This window comes from Gymnoscopelus microlampas (assembly GCF_963454915.1).
Source record: "Gymnoscopelus microlampas genome assembly, chromosome: 22".
Lineage (NCBI taxonomy): Eukaryota > Metazoa > Chordata > Actinopteri > Myctophiformes > Myctophidae > Gymnoscopelus > Gymnoscopelus microlampas.
This window is the reverse complement of record NC_139959.1, coordinates 44688660-44711159: the sequence shown is the minus strand read 5'-3', so window position 1 is coordinate 44711159 and position 22500 is coordinate 44688660. Positions and strand designations below refer to the sequence as shown.

Sequence of the window (22500 nt, the reverse complement as noted above, 5' to 3'; positions counted from 1 at the left end):
TGTGCCACTTCAAAACTTCACACGTTACTGTTCTTTCCCTGAAAATGCATTTTTTTTCCCTCCCTGTTCTGCTCTTAAAAATGCACTGTTTTGCCCCTGAAAAGAAGTTGTCACTACACACCCCCGTTTTTCCCTTCAACAGACACCCATATACATGAGAACAAAAGAATGTGTGTTGAAGAAGGTGTCAGACTCATTATGAGGCGAAAGGTGATTTGAAGAGGTCCTTGACCAGTTGCTCAAATTAATTAGCATCATAAAAGCAGTGATCATCAAAATAATTCAGCATTTTAAATGCCCTTCTTTGTCCCTCTTATTGCCCTGGGAATCCCCTGAAAATGTACTGTCTTGGCGATGGCAGGACATTTGAAGTTTTGAAATGGCACATCTGTAACCATAAAGCACAAATCAACACATCACCAGGACACTATACACAGAAAACCATCCTATCGAGGGCGCGCATTTTTTTTTCTTCAGATTTACAAAGCATTTAAAGTCTTTATCATGGTCCTTCATTCAAACGTGTATTAACACGTTGAGTGCCATAAACGGTCTGGACCGTTTTTGACCCATTTTTCCTGTTATACGTGGGGGGACCACGTGGGGGGGGGCGCTCTAACGAAACTTTGGGATCATCCAAGGAGTTTCTGAGAAGAAGAGGGCCGGATGTGGATCCATGTCAAAAATCCTTCCGGTCGGCCTCTCCAATGTTAACTCCTTGACTAAAAGCTTAAAGAGGTGGTGCCATGTTTTTGCACTTTTTCTGTTTTTCATGTGTCTATGAGGTTGATGGAACATCATTAAGCCCCCCGGAGGTGGTTTTATGGTGTTTTATGGCTTCTCTGATTATTTGGAGTTTCTTCCTGGAGGCTGAAATCTTGAGGGTCAAACGTGCCAATAGAGAAACAGCGCTTTAGTGACATCACAGAGCCCCCAAAAAACATACCCTCCCCCTCATTATCATAACACAACAGGTGTGGGCATGAGGAGGAGGAGGGACTAGGACAGGTGGGTGGTGCTAAGGTGGTGGAGGAGGTGCTAAGGTGAGAACCAGGCATACTTAATGAACTGGAGGCGTGTCCACATAAAAACACTTTTTTTAACAATTTCTGTACACTTTTTTTTCGGAAAAAAAAATCCTTACATAATAATAATACCTTATGATCAGGTTTTAGGGTTGAAAAATATCATGGCACTCCATCTTTAATAACTCCATGTCTTTTTGACGTGGTGGAAGTGACACGTTTTCGATCGGCGATCTCACTCTGCAAATGGAGGATCATTGTTCCAGGCGTTAGTCGGGGACCCTCCGCCGTCTCACACGCACGCTTTGTTTACATGCACGTCCGCGTCGGGGCTTCTACAGCACGAAACGTATCGACGTAAGTGGATGGAAGATATGCAGGCACTGATCGTACCCCCCCCCCCCCCCCCAAGGAGAAGGATATGGGAGGGGCGGGGAGGAGAGGGGGCGGGATTAATGGACTGTGACCTCAAAGTCCAGGGGCCAATCCCAGCACTTTTTTTAAGCCTAATTATTCAGAAAACCCCAGACAAAGTGTGTGTGTGTGTGTGTGTGTGTGTGTGTGTGTGTGTGTGTGTGTGTGTGTGTGTGTGTGTGTGTGTGTGTGTGTGTGTGTGTGTGTGTGTGTGTGTGTGTGTGTGTGTGTGTGTGTGTGTGCGCGTGTGTACATACCTCTGTATCTACCGTCTCCTCTCTTCTCTTCACAGGAAGTCCCGCCCCCGGACGCAGCGCGCCCATCGGGATGTTCAGATTAGCCTGACGGACAGACAGGAGCAGCCAATGAGATTACAGCACCTACCGTGTGTGTGTGTGTGTGTGTGTGTGTGTGTGTGTGTGTGTGTGTGTGTGTGTGTGTGTGTGTGTGTGTGTGTGTGTGTGTGTGTGTGTGTGTGTGTGTGTGTGTGTGTGTGTGTGTGTGTGTGTTCATTCCTCAAACTGATTTGACTATGAAATATTTCCTGTGTCTCTATGAAGCGTTTGTGTTTCGTTTTTTTTCTTTTCAAAGGGGCTTTATGGAAATACACACACACACACACACACACACACACACACACACACACACACACACACACACACACACACACACACACACACACACACAGAAAGACTTTAACCCATTAAGACCCGAAGCCGATTCTACAAATGCCTTCTAAATCAAGCTTTTTTTCGTTTTGCTTTTTTCAAGCACTTTCAAGATTTTTCAAAAATGTTCAAAAATAGCAGATGTACAAGCTCGCAGTGCGGCACAAAAAATGTTTTCCTGGTTTTAATGGGTTTTAATTATGAATTAAATTATGAATGGGTCTGTCACTTGGTAAAATGTGTATTATATTGTACTGTACTGGTGTAAGACTTTATTTGACTATAATGTACATACAGTATACTTAAAGGGATAATATGTAACTTTGCCTTGTGTTTATGCAAACAGAACATAAGCATCATCACTTTATATCATATCATAATATATCATATATATATATATACAAACCCCCCCACTCCCCCCTCCCCTCTCTGACAGACATCAAAGTGATGGCTGTCTTTTGATGCATTACAATGGATTGGAGAGAGCACAAACGAGCACAGGACGATTTTGACACTTTTGTGGCCCAATCAATCGACTCAGTGCACAACCCCCTCTGAACCCCCCCCCCCCCCCACCCCTCCCTACAGCCAGAGGGGCGTGTCTTCCTGCAGTGGAACACCACCAGCACAACAGTATAGTGGCTGATAGAGGGGACATGATGGCTTAAATAGTTTTATATGTCTGTGAATAAAATAGTCTAAAAAGTTACACAGTTTACCTTTAAAGGTTTCACGACACGCTTGTTTATAAAACATTAAAAGTCTTTATCATGTGGTGTTTTATCAAACCTGTATTAAAAGGTTTTAACTTAACAAATCCACTCCAGTGAGCCATGGCAGGTTGTTTTTTTTTCCTCTCTGTGTTCTGAATTGAGACTTTAAAGCCGCAATGGAAAGAAAAACAAATTTGCCCGCGGGTGTCGCTGTTGAGGGATTGTGCCTGTCGATCGTCGCCTCTGCTAAAAAAATGTTTTAAAAAATGTAATTTGACGTCATGAAACCTTTCAGATCTATATCATGCAAAGTGTTGGATAAAACACACTTCATGCTATAAGATGCCTATTAATAACGTTGCTTCCAGCATGCGTGTATTATTATTGTTGTTATTATTATTATTATTATTATGACCGATGTGTGCTTATGATGCTGTTCACCAATCATCTTCTGACATTCCATTCATGGGCCAAACGAACCAAAGATAAAGCTTTGCCTCCATGTGACTCAGTGGCGTGCACAGACATTTTGAGGGGCAGGCGCTCAAGTAAATTATACTTATTTTTGTTTACTTGGTCTGCTCTTTTTTCCCCTCTACACCTATACCTCTTTGCCAAAAATAGCCGATCTACAAGCCCACAACGCCTCGCAGCGCGAGGCGTTGTGAGCTTGTAGATCGGCTATTTTAGGCTAAAGTTCTCCTCAGAAAAGCGATGCTAGGTTTTCGAGTGGTTATGGTAAAAAGAAAAATCGTATCACATAAAGAATTGGCGGACCCCCTGTAGTAACTCTGAGGACCCCCTAGGGGTCCCGGACCCCCTGTTGAAGACCCCTGCTGTAAACTGAAAAAAAAAGAAAAGAAAAAAATATTTTTCAAAAAGGGCACTTCTGGTCAAGAGGGCAAAGGGCAGGTGCTCTAGCACCACCTAGAGTCTATCTGTGCACGTCCCTGCATGTGACTACAGTATAGAGTCACGTGACTTCACTACAGTATAACTCATTTAAACAGCATTGTGTTGGACCAGGTGGTAATGGACACACAGACACAGATAGACAGACAGACTATTCGAGTCATCTGTTATACAGCAAGGGTTCCCAAACTTTTCAAGCTGCGACCCCACCCAAAAAAATCATGTTTGAACTGGGGACCCCCCCATAATAATCATGTTTGAACTGGGGACCCCCCATAATAATCATGTTTGAACTGGGGGACCCCCCACTAGGTTCAACAGGTTCCACAGATAAATATTGTGAAAACAGCTGATCTACAAGCTCACGACGCTTAACACTGCGAGGCGTTGTGAGCTTGTAGATCGACAATTTTCACAATGTTCGCCTCGCCTTTCTTACTTTATATTTGACAATTCGGCCAATTTGGTCGTAAACACTGATACTGTATGTTGGTTTGTGTACTGTTGAGTGAAAAAACAATGTTGTACAAGCCCTGAAGAAGCATCTGTGTCACTTTTTGATTTGAGCTAAAAAGCATTTTTTTATACTCTTTGGCTATTCAAAAATAGCAGATCTACAAGCTCATAGCGCGGCACCGAGTGCCGCGCTATGAGCTTGTAGATCTGCTATTATAGAAATATCGCTATTTTTTTTGCAAATCTTGAGATTCGAGTTTCAAAAGCGAACATTTGTAACTCAAATCTTTGCTTCTGGGGGATTTAACAGTTCTTTGAAAAAACTTATGTCACCATAATATCAGTGGTTCTTTTTTCCATGTCAAGGACCCCCAAAATGATATGTATTTGGCCGCGGACCCCCATCAAAATATGTTGTTCCAGGGACCCCCAGAAGCAAAGATTTTAGTTAAAAATGTTCGCTTTAAAAGTATATATATTAAAAGATTTGCACACATTTTCACGATTTTTCAAAAATAGCAGATCTACAAGCTCGTATCGCGGCACTCGGTGCCGCGATACGAGCTTGTATATCTGCTATTTTTTGAATAGCCCAAAGTGTAAAATAATGCTTTTTAGCTCAAATCAAAAAGTGACACATGCAGATGCTTCTTCAGGGCTTCAAGGGTTAAGATAATCATCTGGGGACCCCCAAAAATAATTTGGGGACCCCCAGTTTGGGAGCCCGTGGCCTGCCGTAACGGCATGGTTAGACAAGAACATGTGAGCACAATGAGAAGATAGACAGTGTATAAGAACACACACACACACACACACACACACACACACACACACACACACACACACACACACACACACACACACACACACACACACACACACACACACAGAGGACTCTCTGCATCCCCTGGCCTAGCTACAGCACCCTGCACTGATAAAGCCTTGATATCCAGCGTATTATGCATTACGCTCTAAAATTAAGTTACAGTCACTGTTTCTGCCTTTAATACTATAGTGTGATGCTATACATGTGTTTGACTGTCTTGTTGCACTTTCATAACGTCCAGTAAAATGAACAAACTCAAACCACACTGATATGGACTCATTCCTTCATTGTTAATAACATTATATAGACCCTTCAGAAAAACGCGGGCAAAAATCCTTGATTATGCGGGCTAAAACTCTTGATTATGCGGGCTAAAACTCTTGATTATGCGGGCTAAAACTCTTGATTATGCGGGCTAAAACTCTTGATTATGCGAGCTAAAACTCTTGATTATAAGGGCTAAAACTCTTGATTATGCAGGCTAAAACTCTTGATTATGCAGGCTAAAACTCTTGATTATGCGGGCTAAAACTCTTGATTATGCGAGCTAAAACTCTTGATTATAAGGGCTAAAACTCTTGATTATGCAGGCTAAAACTCTTGATTATGCGAGCTAAAACTCTTGATTATGCGAGCTAAAACTCTTGATTATGCAGGCTAAAACTCTTGATTATGCGAGCTAAAACTCTTGATTATGCGAGCTAAAACTCTTGATTATGCGGGCTAAAATCCTTGATATTGCGACAAAATATGCGTTTTTTTTGCAATTTTATGCTGTGAAATTGCGGAAAGTTGTGAAATATGCGGCAATATGCAGCAATGTGCGGCAATGTGCGAAATATGCGAAATATGCGATATTCGAAAAGTTGCGAAAAATGCGAAATATCTTAAAAGTTGCAAAATATGCGATGCGATTCGCATATTATGCAATGCGATGCGCATATTATGCGATGCGATATGCGTATTATGCAATGCGATGCGCATATTATGCGATGCGATATGCGTATTATGCGATGCGATGCGCATATTATGCGATGCGATGCGGCCTTTTTGAAAAAACGTTACCCCCGCATAATCATGTGCCATTTTGCTGATTATGCGGTAAATTCTGCGATCGCATAAACACATTTTTCTGGAGGGTCTAATTATAGAATGTTGTCACTTTACAGGTAAAAAAAGTAATGCTATAGGGTATTATAGTGTGATACAGGGTATTATACAGTATATACAGTATGATACAAATGCTAATGAGCATTAAATAATGTTGCCACTTTACTTAAAGGTCTCTACGTCATGCTATGGAGTATTATAGTATGATACAAATGAGTAAAATCAGTAACAGTGTTAAATAGCTCTATATTGTGATAGTAATCATTACTATAGAGTGTGTGTTCAGTAACAGTGTTAAATAGCTCTATATTGTGATAGTAATCATTACTATAGAGTGTGTGTTCAGTAACAGTGTTAAATAGCTCTATATTGTGATAGTAATCATTGCTATAGAGTGTTTGTTCAGTAACAGTGTTAAATAGCTCTATATTGTGATAGTAATCATTGCTATAGAGTGTTTGTTCAGTAACAGTGTTAAATAGCTCTATATTGTGATAGTAATCATTGCTATAGAGTGTTTGTTCGGTAACAGTGTTAAATGGCTCTATATTGTGATAGTAATCATTACTATAGAGTGTTTGTTCAGTAACAGTGTTAAATAGCTCTATATTGTGAGAGTAATCATTGCTATAGAGTGTTTGTTCAGTAACAGTGTTAAATATCTCTATATTGTGATAGTAATCATTACTATAGAGTGTTTGTTCAGTAACAGTGTTAAATAGCTCTATATTGTGATAGTAATCATTACTATAGAGTGTTTGTTCAGTAACAGTGTTAAATAGCTCTATATTGTGATAGTAATCATTACTATAGAGTGTTTGTTCAGTAACTGTGTTAAATAGCTCTATATTGTGATAGTAATCATGACTATAGAGTGTTTGTTCAGTAACAGTGTTAAATAGCTCTATATTGTGATAGTAATCATTGCTATAGAGTGTTTGTTCAGTAACAGTGTTAAATAGCTCTATATTGTGATAGTAATCATTGCTATAGAGTGTTTGTTCAGTAACAGTGTTAAATAGATCTATATTGTGATAGTAATCATTGCTATAGAGTGTTTGTTCAGTAACAGTGTTAAATAGCTCTATATTGTGATAGTAATCATTACTATAGAGTGTTTGTTCAGTAACAGTGTTAAATAGCTCTATATTGTGGTAGTAATCATTACTATAGAGTGTTTGTTCAGTAACAGTGTTAAATAGATCTATATTGTGATAGTAATCATTACTATAGAGTGTTTGTTCAGTAACAGTGTTAAATAGATCTATATTGTGATAGTACTCATTGCTATTATTATTTTCTGTTTAATAAAGAGCTAGACAGACAGGAAGACTCATGTTACTGAACAAACACTCTATAGCAATGATATATAGTTATTTATTTTACACTTATTTTAACAAAATAATAAGACCCTATACGGTACCTTTAATATGATAATGTTTAGGCGCATTCAGTGATCATGTTTAACACAAAGGGCTCTGTTCCTTTACACCATGAGGTTTAAGTCTCTATTCCTCTACACCATGAGGTTTAGGGTCTCATTGTAAGACGTTAAACCAGTCTTTGTTCCTTTACACCATTGGTTCTCAAAGTGGGGTCCGGGGACCCCCAGGGGTACTTGAGGGGGTTCCAGGGGGTACCCAGCAAACTGTATTAATATAGCATCACAATAATTTTGACCTTTTACACTTTGGGCTTTTCAAAAATAGCAGATCTACAAGCTCGTAGCGCGGCACAGAGTGCCGCGCTACGAGCTTGTAGATCTGCTATTTTTGAAAAATCTTGAAAATGTGTGCAAATCTTTGAATATATATATTTTAAAGCGAACATTTGTAACTCAAATCTTTGCTTCTGGGGGGGTCCCTGGAACGAAATATTTTTAGAGGGGGGTCCGCGGCCAAATACATATCATTTTGGGGGTCCTTGACATGAAAAAGTTTGAGAACCACTGCTTTACACCATGAGGTTTGGGGTCTCATTGTAAGACGTTAAACCAGTATAAACCAGTCTCTCTCCGGTCCAAACAGGTCTCACTGTGTTTCTCCTCATTGTGTGAATCAACCTCCCAAAATGTCCGCCGTGCTTTAGCCAGGTTCTACCCATGGAGCGCTACGGACACAAAGACCACCGCACAACAGAGAGAGAGACCCCCACCTTTCAGAGACTATAATGGTTGGCAAGCAGATAAAAGAGACTGGAGTCACACGCACACACACACACACACACACACACGCACACGCACACGCACACGCACACGCACGCACGCACACGCACGTGCACACGCACACGCACACGCACACGCACACGCACGCACGCACGCACGCACGCACGCACGCACGCACGCACACGCACGCACGGTGTGGTGGAAGAAGTACTCGGATATTTTACATAAGTAAAACAATACCATAAAAAGCCTGTGTTCAAAATGTTTTGAGTAAAAGTACAAGGTATTGGCATCAAAATATACCAAAAGTACCTAAAAGTACTAAAATGTTTGAAAATAGCAGATCTACAAGCTCACAACGATGAGCTTGTAGATCTGCTATTTTCAAATAGCCTATATGTATAAAATAGAGCTGAAGTGGTTAATGTATGTTTTATAATGTAATCATTTAAATCTACAATGTAAATAATAGTAACTAAAGTTTAATATAATTACAGTGGAGTAAACGTATAATATTTACCTCTGAGTAAAAGTACTGCATGTTTTTAATATTCCAGTAAAGTAAAAATAACTCAAAATTGTAAAAGTACAGTACTGGAGTAAATGTACTTAGTTACTTTCCACCACTGACACACACACGCACGCGCACGCACACACGCACGCACGCACGCACGCACGCACGCACGCACGCACGCACGCACGCACGCACGCACGCACGCACGCACGCACGCACGCACACACACACACACACACACACACACACACACACACACACACACACACACACACACACACACATTGACTACAGTACAGTGTGTTAACTCTTTAATAACCCTAACAGTTATATTCTAACCTTAACCACTACACTGGGGGAAACATTAGACACACAGAGTCTACAGAGCAGCAGGGGTCTTCAACTAGGGGTCCGGGGACCCCCTAGGGGGTCCTCAGAGTCTATAGATGGTTTAAGTGATGAACCTAGACAGTCTAATACTAACCCTGATACAATCACTGGTGGAAGAAGTATACTCACATTTTTTACTTAAGTAAAAGTATCAATACTGCAATATAGAAATACTCTGTTACAAGTAAAAGTCCGGAATTCAAAATGTACTTGAGTAAAAGTACAAACGTATTGGCATCAAAATGTACTTAAAGTACCACAAGTAAAAGTACTCATTTGTGCAGAATGTCCCATTTCACAACTTTTCAAATGTATGAAATGTATTAAAAAAATCATTTGAAAATAGCAGATCTACAAGCTCACAACGCATCGCAGCGCGACGCGTTGTGAGCTTGTAGATCTGCTATTGTGAAATGGCTCAATGTATGTTTTGTAATGATAATCAAAATCTGAAAAGTAATATTTGCCTCTGAGATGTCGTGGAGTACAAGTAAAAGTACTGAAAATTGGAAATACTCCGGTAAAGTAAAAAAATAAATACCTCAAAATTGTACTTAAGTACATGCACTTGAGTAAGTGTACTTAGTTACTTTACGGCAGCGGTATGAATACTGGCAGTGGTGGAAAAAAGCACTCAAATGTTTTACTTAAGTAAAAGTATCAATACTGCAATGTAGAAGTACTCTGTTACAAGCAAAAGTCCGGAATTCAAAAGTTACTTGAGTAAAGGTTTTACAAAAGTATTGGTAATCAAAATGTACTTAAAGTACCAAAAGTAAAAGTACATATGTGTCGCGCTGCGACGCGTTGTGAGCTTGTAGATCTGCTATTTTCAAATAGCCTAGGTATAAAATGGAACTGAAGTGGTTAATGTATGTTTCATAATATCATAATTTCTATCTGAAAAGTAACTAGTAACTAAAGTTTTCAAATAATTGTAGTGTAGTAAAAGTACAATATTTGCCTCTGAGATGTAGTGGAGTAGAAGTAAAAGTATTGGAAATTGTAATCACTCCAGTAAAGTACAAATTCCTCAAAGGTGTACTTATAAGTACATGCGCTTGAGTAAATGTACTTAGTTACTTTACAGCAGTGGTATAAATACTCAAACAGAGAGATTAGACGTACCTGAAGGGCCTTGACGTTCGAGGAAGGTTTAGACATAATCACCAGGAAGTCCTTCTGTCCTGTTAAGAGACGCACACAACACACTGCATTCAGCTACCTTACACTGTGTGTGTGTGTGTGTGTGTGTGTGTGTGTGTGTGTGTGTGTGTGTGTGTGTGTGTGTGTGTGTGTGTGTGTGTGTGTGTGTGTGTGTGTGTGTGTGTGTGTGTGTGTGTGTGTGTGTGTGTGTGTGTGTGTGTGTGTGTGTTTCTGTGGTTTTTCGAGGGCCAGGATAGCATTTCCGTTGCTATGGCGACCCTAATGGAGAGAGGCAGGTACAGGAACTGTTCTCTCTGAATCATTCATGAGAGAGAGAGAGAGAGAGAGGGAGAGGGAGAGAGAGAGAGAGAGAGAGAGAGAGAGAGAGAGAGAGAGGGAGAGGGAGAGGGAGATAGAGATAGAGATAGAGAGAGAGGGAGAGGGAGAGGGAGAGGGAGATAGAGATAGAGAGAGAGAGAGAGAGAGAGAGAGAGAGAGAGAGAGAGAGAGACCTGGGCCCTGACAATGAACCCTGAAAAAACTAAAGTAGTTACATTCCAAAAAAGGTCCACAATTCAGGGATGAAAGTACAACTTCACCCTGCAGGAAACATCAACAATACAACAATCAAACAGTTGCACATTATACCTATAGGGTTCAGAGGAAGCCTCCTATAATGCATGCAGAGCAGAATTAGGCCAAAAGCCTCTAATCATCAACATTGAAACAAGAAATGACTAAAGTCATAATATAGCCGCTTGCGGCAGGCTTTTTTTGCCCCAATCTTTTCATAGACCTGATTACTTGTTTTTTGGATTGCTTGTTTCTCTCGCCAAACCTGGCAACATTCTACAAGCTCGCATCGCGACGCGTTGTGAGCTTGTAGATCGGCTATTTTCAAATAGCCTAGGTATGAGATAGGTTTAAAGTAGTTAGTGTATGTTTCATTATATCATAGTTTATATCTGCAAAGTAACTAGTAACTAAAGTTTTCAAGTAAATGTAGTGGAGTAAAAGTACAATATTTGCCTCTGATATGTAGTGGAGTAGAAGTAAAAGTATTGGAAATTGGAAATACTCAAGTAAAGTACAAATACCTCAAAATTGTAATTAAGTACAGTTCTTAAGTAAATGTACTTAGTTACTTTACACCACTGTTATTATCCTACATTCACACACACATTACACAAACAAAGATACAGTTGGACTCTGTCCAGGCAATCCTCTATTTGTTAGGTGAGAAAGACCATGGTTCAAGGCAAAACAGCAAAACATGAGGGACAATGGGGTGAACCTACTACAGTTAATAGAATAATGTCATTTTGCTTTGTTTTTCCTTCTTTTATTTGTAGAGAGAGAGAGAGACAGAGAGAGAGAGAGAGAGAGAGACAGAGAGAGAGAGAGAGAGAGAGAGAGAGAGAGAGAGAGAGAGAGAGGGGGGAGATCAACCCAAATACAGCAAAGCATGCTGGGAGTCGGTGGAGCGACAGGTGTGTGTGTGTGTGTGTGTGTGTGTGTGTGTGTGTGTGTGTGTGTGTGTGTGTGTGTGTGTGTGTGTGTGTGTGCGCGCGCGCGTGTGCGTGCGTGCGTGTGTGTGTGAGGTAACATGACTCGACACAACGTGAATGAATGAGGTCATCTCTCTGTTTCTGACAGGATCCTTCAGAATGGATCTGTCACAGACTTGTCAGAATCTAGTTGTATAAATAAATAAAATATCCCATTCCATTTTTTTACAACTACATTCTGACAAGTCCCCGAAAAGACGTGCTGTACATTGGCCGGTAGTCACTGTGAGGGGCAGTTTGCCTTCACAAAAATGGGAACTGCGAGGTTCCCAGTTCAATCACGGGCTCATAGTTAGTGTAGAAGTGTCCTTGAGCAAGACACTGAACCCCTAATTGCTCCTGATGAGCAGGTTGGTGCATGGTTTGGCCTGTAGTGAGTGTGTAAATATAATATAGTGACCCTCTGCATCATCAAAGTTGCATCACACCTGATCTAGTATAGACGAATCCAGAGAGCTGCTGCCTGTAGCTGTGGTGTTGCGGTGCGGAGCGGCACCCGCTTGATACCCGCAGTTATGATTGCCGCTCTGTGGATTTGTCTATCCACAAGTTTCCTAGGGCGTTGTGGGCGTCACTTCCTTTCGATTTGATCCAATCAAATCCAGTCAAATCCAGTCAAATCCAATGAAATCCAATCAAATCGACAGGAAGTGATGGCCACAAACGCCCTAGGAAACTTGTGGATAGGCTCTAGTCTATAGAGACACACGGGGACCACTTTTGAGACAGCGCCGCAACTCGAGGTCCGTTAGAACGATGAACTGCAGCTCTCAATGCAATCTCTGTGAGAGGCATCGTAAAATACCGTCATTTCACTGGTTAACTACTGAGGCTGTAGAGATTTGTTTTGCGTTCTAATAAAGTGTCCCATTTGTTTAATTTATCCTTTTTAATGCCCCATATCTGTCATCTCGATATACTACCCACAATATACTATAATATACTCCATCATCAGTGTGTCAAAAGTTCTAGCTTCTGAAATCTAAAGTTTATGTGGTCTTAAAGTAATACTAGGTAACTTTTTCAATAAAACCAAAGTTAAATTGTATATCTTTTGTGAGTGGCAAATGTTTCACAACACCCACTCCATGAATTTCACCCCCGAAAGACTTTTATTTATATATTTTCCAATGAACGGGTTCAGGGTTGACTTTCCCGCGAAAATGACGTCATCCGGCCGGAAAATGGAAGCGGAAATGCACCGGTTTCCTGTTTGGCCAGGAACTACTGCACCGGTTTCCTGTTTGGCCAGGAACTACCGCGCTAATAACAAAAAGGAAACTCACGCTGATTTTAAGAGATTGTATGATTTGAAGAACGAAAAAAAAACAGAAAAAGAAAACACAGCTCACGGTAACTAATCTCCACTGGCTAAGAGAAACGATCCACAGATCGTATAAAACAATTAAAAGAACGCTTTTTGAAACACTTCCGTCTTCCGGTGAAAACGAATGGAATTCTGGGTAACGCAGTAATAAACAAACGGCCTGCAGTGACGGTAATGACCAGCAGAGGCTGCTAAAAATCGTTTTTTTGAAATTTGCACAGTACAACTTTAAGTGGCCTCACGGGATACACGGACGCATCCCTTGCGGTTTTCAATACCCAGATACGTTTGTGTCTCTCTTGTATCATTTTTATGGCTATTTATTTTGGATAATTATCCACACAGCATCTTGCAAGACTATTTGTATATTGATACTATCCTGGAGAATTCACTAAGTAGTTGACATGAACAAAGTCAGTCAGACACTGAAATGCGACTACGTGTCTGTCTGCCGTCTGTCTGTCTGCTGTGTTAACATTATGATTCAAGTGGAGAATTATATGATATGTTGATAAAGACACTCCACACATTTGGAAACATATTTGTATTTAACTCTTAAGCCCTGAAGAAGCATCTGTGTCACTTTTTGATTTGGGCTAAAAAGCATTTTTTTTTACTCTTTGGCTATTCAAAAAATAGCAGATCTACAAGCTCATAGCGCGGCACCGAGTGCCGCGCTATGAGCTTGTAGATCTGCTATTTTAGAAATATCGTTATTTTTTTGCAAATCTTGAGATTTGAGTTTCAAAAGCGAACATTTGTAACTCAAATCTTTGCTTCTGGGGGATTTAACAGTTTTTTGAAAAAACGTATATCGCCATAATATCAGTGGTTCTTTTTTCCATGTCAAGGACCCCCCAAAATGACATGTATTTAGCCACGGACCCCCATCTAAAAATATATGTCTCAGGGACCCCCGGAAGCAAAGATTCGAGTTAATTTTTTTCGCTTTAAAACAATATATATATATATATATTAAAAGATTTGCACACATTTTCACGATTTTTCAAAAAATAGCAGATATACAAGCTCATAGCGCGGCACTCGGTGCCGCGCTATGAGCTTGTAGATCTGCTATTTTTTGAATAGCCAAAGTATAAAATAATGCTTTTTAGCTCAAATCAAAAAGTGACACAGATGCTTCTTCAGGGCTTCAAGGGTTAAATCAATATCGCCTCCAGTTAATGTAAGGATCATTTTAAAAGTAGGCTAACTGTCATATTATCCTCACACAGGGAATGCATTGGCAGCTGCAGTTTCATCGTTCTAACGGACCTCGAGTAGCGGCGCTGTCTCAAAAGTGGCCGTGAACTTTGTAGTCCCCGTGTGTGTCTCTCTCTATGCTCAGCAGCCTCTGCCTTACTTCCTTCACAGGTGTTACCAATGACACTAATGAAGGCTCTGTTCCTTTAGCTTTACCAATGACACTAATGAAGGCTCTGTTCCATCAGCGTTACCAATGACACTAATGAAGGCTCTGTTCCATTAGCTTTACCAATGACACTAATGAAGGCTCTGTTCTGTTAGCGTTACCAATGACACTAATGAAGGCTCTGTTCTGTTAGCGTTACCAATGACACTAATGAAGGCTCTGTTCCTTTAGCTTTACCAATGACACTAATGAAGGCTCTGTTCCTTTAGCTTTACCAATGACACTAATGAAGGCTCTGTTCTGTTAGCGTTACCAATGACACTAATGAAGGCTCTGTTTCATTAGCTTTACCAATGACACTAATGAAGGCTCTGTTCCATTAGCGTTACCAATGACACTAATGAAGGCTCTGTTCCATTAGCTTTACCAATTACACTAATGAAGGCTCTGTTCTGTTAGCGTTACCAATGACACTAATGAAGGCTCTGTTCTGTTAGCGTTACCAATGACACTAATGAATAGGCATGTAACGATTTATCGTATATCGATTTAAATCGATTCAAAGTGGTGACGATTTAAATCGATGCAATAAAATATGACATCGCGATGCAACCAGCAGAGGGCGCAATCGAGTCAGACTCCCTACCTTGTTCTCCGCCTACTATTTTGTCCCCTCAGGGCCACCATAGCTGCCTGCGTTCGCCTCTTCTTCACTCACTGAACAGCAGGCTATGAACGGCAGAGTGGGGTTCACGTCCTCTCAGGCTATGAAATCTAAACAACTAGGCGATTGCACTGCATAAAGAGGGAAATGTGCGTCGCATGTAAACATGTTTATTTGATTGATGAATTGCCCAAACTATACCGTTTACCCCCTCCCCCGTCTGACGACGTTGTTAGCTGCCTGATTTAAACTCTGCAGGAAACATGCAACTGATAAGGCTTAATGAAAACGGCTAATTCTGGAGCTCCTCGGTGCGGCTGCAGAGTACAATGAATAATAATCTAATTTAATAATTTAACAATTGTATCAGACCGCTGACAACACCAAACTCCTTTCAACACTGTCTTTCAGATATATAGCGAATTTCATTGATATTAATCAATTAATTCTTATCTAATCTCATTTGGAGCAGTTTAAAACAGTTTCCCTTATTACTGTACATAAATGTGTTGTTTTATACAGAATGCTGAGAATGTAGCATAGATAAAAAATAACTTGTAAATCCCAAGGCTAAGCCTTAGTTTGTTTATTTGAAGGTTTTCTTTATAATTTATTTCATCTGGGATATATGTTTTAAAATTCATTTATTTCATAAGACTTATATATTTAAAGTTATTATTTTACAAATAAAAAAGTATAGGCCTATGTCTTAATGTGACAGTTAATGCATCGTGAATAAAAAGGCTTTATTTAATTTCATGTATTAAAAAGAGGATAAGAGAAAATATAGTTTATTAAAAATACATGATTTTTGTAAAATAAATAATCAAGGTTTTCAGTAATTTGTCTGGAAAATAAATGTGCTAAAAAAATCGAAAAAAATCGTGAAGAATCGTATCGTGAACCTCGAATCGTGATTCGAATCGTATCGTGAGTTGAGTGAATCGTTACATGCCTACTAATGAAGGCTCTGTTCTGTTAGCGTTACCAATGACACTAATGAAGGCTCTGTTCTGTTAGCGTTACCAATGACACTAATGAAGGCTCTGTTCTGTTAGCGTTACCAATGACACTAATGAAGGCTCTGTTCTGTTAGCGTTACCAATGACACTAATGAAGGCTCTGTTCCATTAGCTTTACCAATGACACTAATGAAGGCTCTGTTCCATTAGCTTTACCAATGACACTAATGAAGGCTCTGTTCTGTTAGCGTTACCAATGACACTAATGAAGGCTCTGTTCTGTTAGCGTTACCAATGACACTAATGAAGGCTCTGTTCTGTTAGCGTTACCAATGACACTAATGAAGGCTCTGTTCCATTAGCTTTACCAATGACACTAATGAAGGCTCTGTTCCATTAGCTTTACCAATGACACTAATGAAGGCTCTGTTCTGTTAGCGTTACCAATGACACTAATGAAGGCTCTGTTCTGTTAGCGTTACCAATGACACTAATGAAGGCTCTGTTCTGTTAGCGTTACCAATTACACTAATGAAGGCTCTGTTCTGTTAGCGTTACCAATGACACTAATGAAGGCTCTGTTCTGTTAGCGTTACCAATGACACTAATGAAGGCTCTGTTCCTTTAGCTTTACCAATGACACTAATGAAGGCTCTGTTCAATTAGCTTTACCAATGACACTAATGAAGGCTCTGTTCAATTAGCTTTACCAATGACACTAATGAAGGCTCTGTTCCATTAGCTTTACCAATGACACTAATGAAGGCTCTGTTCCATTAGCGTTACCAATGACACTAATGAAGGCTCTGTTCCATTAGCTTTACCAATTACACTAATGAAGGCTCTGTTCTGTTAGCGTTACCAATGACACTAATGAAGGCTCTGTTCTGTTAGCGTTACCAATGACACTAATGAAGGCTCTGTTCTGTTAGCGTTACCAATGACACTAATGAAGGCTCTGTTCTGTTAGCGTTACCAATGACACTAATGAAGGCTCTGTTCTGTTAGCGTTACCAATGACACTAATGAAGGCTCTGTTCTGTTAGCGTTACCAATGACACTAATGAAGGCTCTGTTCTGTTAGCGTTACCAATGACACTAATGAAGGCTCTGTTCCATTAGCTTTACCAATGACACTAATGAAGGCTCTGTTCCATTAGCTTTACCAATGACACTAATGAAGGCTCTGTTCTGTTAGCGTTACCAATGACACTAATGAAGGCTCTGTTCTGTTAGCGTTACCAATGACACTAATGAAGGCTCTGTTCTGTTAGCGTTACCAATGACACTAATGAAGGCTCTGTTCTGTTAGCGTTACCAAAGACACTAATGAAGGCTCTGTTCTGTTAGCGTTACCAATGACACTAATGAAGGCTCTGTTCTGTTAGCGTTACCAATGACACTAATGAAGGCTCTGTTCTGTTAGCGTTACCAATGACACTAATGAAGGCTCTGTTCTGTTAGCGTTACCAATGACACTAATGAAGGCTCTGTTCCATTAGCTTTACCAATGACACTAATGAAGGCTCTGTTCCATTAGCTTTACCAATGACACTAATGAAGGCTCTGTTCCATTAGCTTTACCAATGACACTAATGAAGGCTCTGTTCTGTTAGCGTTACCAATGACACTAATGAAGGCTCTGTTCTGTTAGCGTTACCAATGACACTAATGAAGGCTCTGTTCTGTTAGCGTTACCAATGACACTAATGAAGGCTCTGTTCTGTTAGCGTTACCAATGACACTAATGAAGGCTCTGTTCTGTTAGCGTTACCAATGACACTAATGAAGGCTCTGTTCTGTTAGCGTTACCAATGACACTAATGAAGGCTCTGTTCCTTTAGCTTTACCAATGACACTAATGAAGGCTCTGTTCCATTAGCTTTACCAATGACACTAATGAAGGCTCTGTTCCATTAGCGTTACCAATGACACTAATGAAGGCTCTGTTCCATTAGCTTTACCAATGACACTAATGAAGGCTCTGTTCTGTTAGCGTTACCAATGACACTAATGAAGGCTCTGTTCTGTTAGCGTTACCAATGACACTAATGAAGGCTCTGTTCTGTTAGCGTTACCAATGACACTAATGAAGGCTCTGTTCTGTTAGCGTTACCAATGACACTAATGAAGGCTCTGTTCTGTTAGCGTTACCAATGACACTAATGAAGGCTCTGTTCTGTTAGCGTTACCAATGACACTAATGAAGGCTCTGTTCTGTTAGCGTTACCAATGACACTAATGAAGGCTCTGTTCCATTAGCTTTACCAATGACACTAATGAAGGCTCTGTTCCGTTAGCTTTACCAATGACACTAATGAAGGCTCTGTTCTGTTAGCGTTACCAATGACACTAATGAAGGCTCTGTTCTGTTAGCGTTACCAATGACACTAATGAAGGCTCTGTTCTGTTAGCGTTACCAATGACACTAATGAAGGCTCTGTTCTGTTAGCGTTACCAATGACACTAATGAAGGCTCTGTTCCGTTAGCTTTACCAATGACACTAATGAAGGCTCTGTTCTGTTAGCGTTACCAATGACACTAATGAAGGCTCTGTTCTGTTAGCGTTACCAATGACACTAATGAAGGCTCTGTTCTGTTAGCGTTACCAATGACACTAATGAAGGCTCTGTTCTGTTAGCGTTACCAATGACACTAATGAAGGCTCTGTTCTGTTAGCGTTACCAATGACACTAATGAAGGCTCTGTTCTGTTAGCGTTACCAAAGACACTAATGAAGGCTCTGTTCTGTTAGCGTTACCAATGACACTAATGAAGGCTCTGTTCTGTTAGCGTTACCAATGACACTAATGAAGGCTCTGTTCTGTTAGCGTTACCAATGACACTAATGAAGGCTCTGTTCTGTTAGCGTTACCAATGACACTAATGAAGGCTCTGTTCTGTTAGCGTTACCAATGACACTAATGAAGGCTCTGTTCTGTTAGCGTTACCAATGACACTAATGAAGGCTCTGTTCCATTAGCTTTACCAATGACACTAATGAAGGCTCTGTTCCGTTAGCTTTACCAATGACACTAATGAAGGCTCTGTTCTGTTAGCGTTACCAATGACACTAATGAAGGCTCTGTTCTGTTAGCGTTACCAATGACACTAATGAAGGCTCTGTTCTGTTAGCGTTACCAATGACACTAATGAAGGCTCTGTTCTGTTAGCGTTACCAATGACACTAATGAAGGCTCTGTTCTGTTAGCGTTACCAATGACACTAATGAAGGCTCTGTTCTGTTAGCGTTACCAATGACACTAATGAAGGCTCTGTTCCATTCTGCTCAAACAGAGTCACTGGAGTCACAGTGGTGGAAAAAGTACTCAAATTCTTTACTTAAGTAAAAGTACCAATACTGCAATATAGAAAAACTTTGTTACAAGTAAAAGTCTGGAATTCAAGATTTACTTGAGTAAAAGTACAAAAGTATTGGTATCAAAATGTACTTAAAGTACCAAAAGTAAAAGTACTGAAATGTTTGAAAATAGCCGATCTACAAGCTCACAACGCGTTGTGATGCCACGCGTTGTGAGCTTGTAGATCTGCTATTTTCAAATAGCCTAGGTATAAAATAGGGCTAAAGTGGTTAATGTGTGTTTTATAATGTAAAAATGTATATTTGCAAAGTAACTAGTAACTACATGTTCAATGTAGTGGAGTAAAATTACAATATTTGCCTCTGAGATGCAGTGGAGTAGACTTAAAAGTATAGACAATTGGAAATGCTCCGGTAAAGTAAAAGTACCTCAAAATTGTACTTAAGTACAGTACTTGAGTAAATGTACTTAGTTACTTTCCACCACTGTTACCAATGACACTAATGAAGGCTCTGTTCCATTCTGCTCAAACAGAGTCACTGTGAGACCCTCTGCTACACCTGAGGGTCTCAAAGTGTGGTCCAGGGACCCTCATGGAAACACTCCTGCTACACCTGAGGGTCTCAAAGTGTGGTCCAGGGACCCTCATGGAAACACTATGCTACACCAGAGGGTCTCAAAGTGTGGTCCAGGGACCCTCACAGTGTGAGACTCATTTTAGTTTCATCATAAGGAACCTTTCCTTTATTTCAAGGGACGTTTGACAACTCATGCACACCTCAAGGTAAGACACCATGACAGACAGCCAGGCAGGCAGACAGGCAGACAGACAGACAGACAGACAGACAGACAGACAGACAGACAGACAGACAGACAGACAGACAGACAGACAGACAGACAAGCAGGCAGGCAGACAGACAGACAGACAGACAGACAGACAGACAGACAGACAGACAGACAGACAGACAGACAGACAGACGATCAGGCCTCAGATAATGTTCGACGTTTGCATATCTTTGTTCTCCAACATGTAAACCAGCTGCCAGAGCTGTTATCTCTCTCTCTCTCTCTCTCTCTCTCTCTCTCTCTCCCTCTCCCTCTCCCTCTCTCTCTCTCTGTCATGTTGCTCCTAGACCAGTGGTTCTCAAACTTTTTCATGCCAAGGACCCCCAAAATGATATGTTTTTGGCCGCGGACCCCCATCTCAAAAATGTCGTTCAAGGGACCCCCAAAAGCAAAGATTTGAGTTGAAAATGTTCGCTTTTTGAAAAAAATATTCAAAGATTTGCACAGGTTTTCAAGATTATTCAAAAATAGCAGATCTACAAGCTCATAGCGCGGCACCGAGTGCCGCGCTATGAGCTTGTAGATCTGCTATTTTTGAATAGCTAAAGTATAAAATAATAGTTAAAGTGGTTAAAATGATTTTGACGCTATATTAACTACTTTTGCTGGGGACCCCCTGGTACCTCCCCAAGGACCCCTGGGGGTCCCCGGACCCCACTTTGAGAACCAATGTCCTAGACAGCCTGTAGTTGTGTTTATATCTGCAGAGACCGAGTTCATGTCTGTGTGATTGGAAATACTCATCAAACCATCAAAATGAGGATAACATAAGGTATTTTTCCCCCCATGTTGAGTTGGAACAGACATTACTCAAAAAAACACTTAAACCCTATATATACTGTACATCAGTGGTTCTCAAACTTTTTCATGTCAAGGACCCCCAAATTGACACTTATTACCCCACGGACCCCCATTTGAAAAGATAAGCCAGGGACCCCAATAAGAGAAGGGTTTTTACAGCTCTCTAGCAGTGATTCTCAACCATTTTAATTTCAAGGACCCCCAGTTTAACATGCATTAACGCTACGGACCCCCATTTAATGGCATTTATACCTCTGGGACCCCAATTCATATAGTATAATCAATGTTAATTTAACTCTGAGAGTGTACAAATGGAACCAAATGGACCCGTCAGGGTCCATTTGGTTCCATTTGTACACTCTCAGAGTTACAGACCCATAAGGGTCCATTTGGTTCCCGTCCATTATTTAGCTGGGGACCCCCTGGAACCCCCTCAAGTACCCCTGGGGGTCCCCGGACCCCACTTTGAGAACCAATGCTGTACACCGTCTATTTTAAAATAGCAGATCTGCCCTGCAGCGTGTTGTGAGCTTGTAGATCTTTCTTTTTTTTCAATGTAATAGTAATTAACCCTTAGTGTACAGACTGACGCTCCAGTAAGTCCACTAACTCCACATCCAGGTTTTCTGTGTCTCACATTTCAAGTACTCAAATGTTTTACCTAAGTAAAAGTATCAATACTGAAAAGTAGAAGTATAGTGAAATAAAGCAGGGACCCCTTAGCTGTGAGAGATGAAGCAGGGACCCCTTAGCTGAGAGACAGGTGAAGCAGGGACCCCTTAACTGACAGAGAGATGAAGCAGGGACCCCTTAGCTGACAGAGAGATGAAGCAGGGACCCTTTAGCTGAGAAAGAGATGTAGCAGGGACCCCTTAGCTGAGAGAGATGAAGCAGGGACCCCTTGACTGACAGAGAGATGAAGCAGGGACCCCTTAGCTGAGAAAGAGATGTAGCAGGGACCCCCTTAGCTGACAGAGAGATGAAGCAGGGACCCCTTAGCTGACAGAGAGATGAAGCAGGGACCCCTTAGCTGAGAGAGATGAAGCAGGGACCCCTTAGCTGACAGAGAGATGAAGCAGGGACCCCTTAGCTGAGAGAGAGATGAAGCAGGGACCCCTTAGCTAACAGAGAGATGAAGCAGGGACCCCCACTACACATTGGATTCATGTTAAATGTGTGTTTTCAGACAATTAACCACTTAAATCCCTCAATACTTTGTAAACTTGACGTTTGGCTTTAGATGGTCTATTTTGGGCTAATGTTCTCATAGTGATGTGAGGGTTCAAGTGGTTAATGTA

General features: G+C 40.8%; 1 protein-coding gene and 1 long non-coding RNA gene across 3 annotated transcripts in view; both read right to left on the bottom strand.

The window, feature by feature from the left end:
* Window positions 1-22500, bottom strand: part of LOC311039202 — a 765206-nt gene that overhangs the window by 424162 nt on the left and 318544 nt on the right. The gene's annotated exons all lie outside the window — the stretch shown is intronic.
* Window positions 1-22500, bottom strand: part of smpx (small muscle protein X-linked) — a 30585-nt gene that overhangs the window by 4377 nt on the left and 3708 nt on the right. For both annotated transcript variants that reach the window (XM_084048865.1, XM_084048864.1), the window contains exons 2-3: window positions 10321-10379; window positions 1697-1780 (exon numbers count right to left, since the gene is read on the bottom strand). In XM_084048865.1, coding sequence (XP_083904991.1) covers window positions 1697-1780; window positions 10321-10356 — 120 coding nt within the window. In that variant the 5' untranslated portion in view covers window positions 10357-10379. The remainder of the gene's footprint in view (window positions 1-1696; window positions 1781-10320; window positions 10380-22500) is intronic.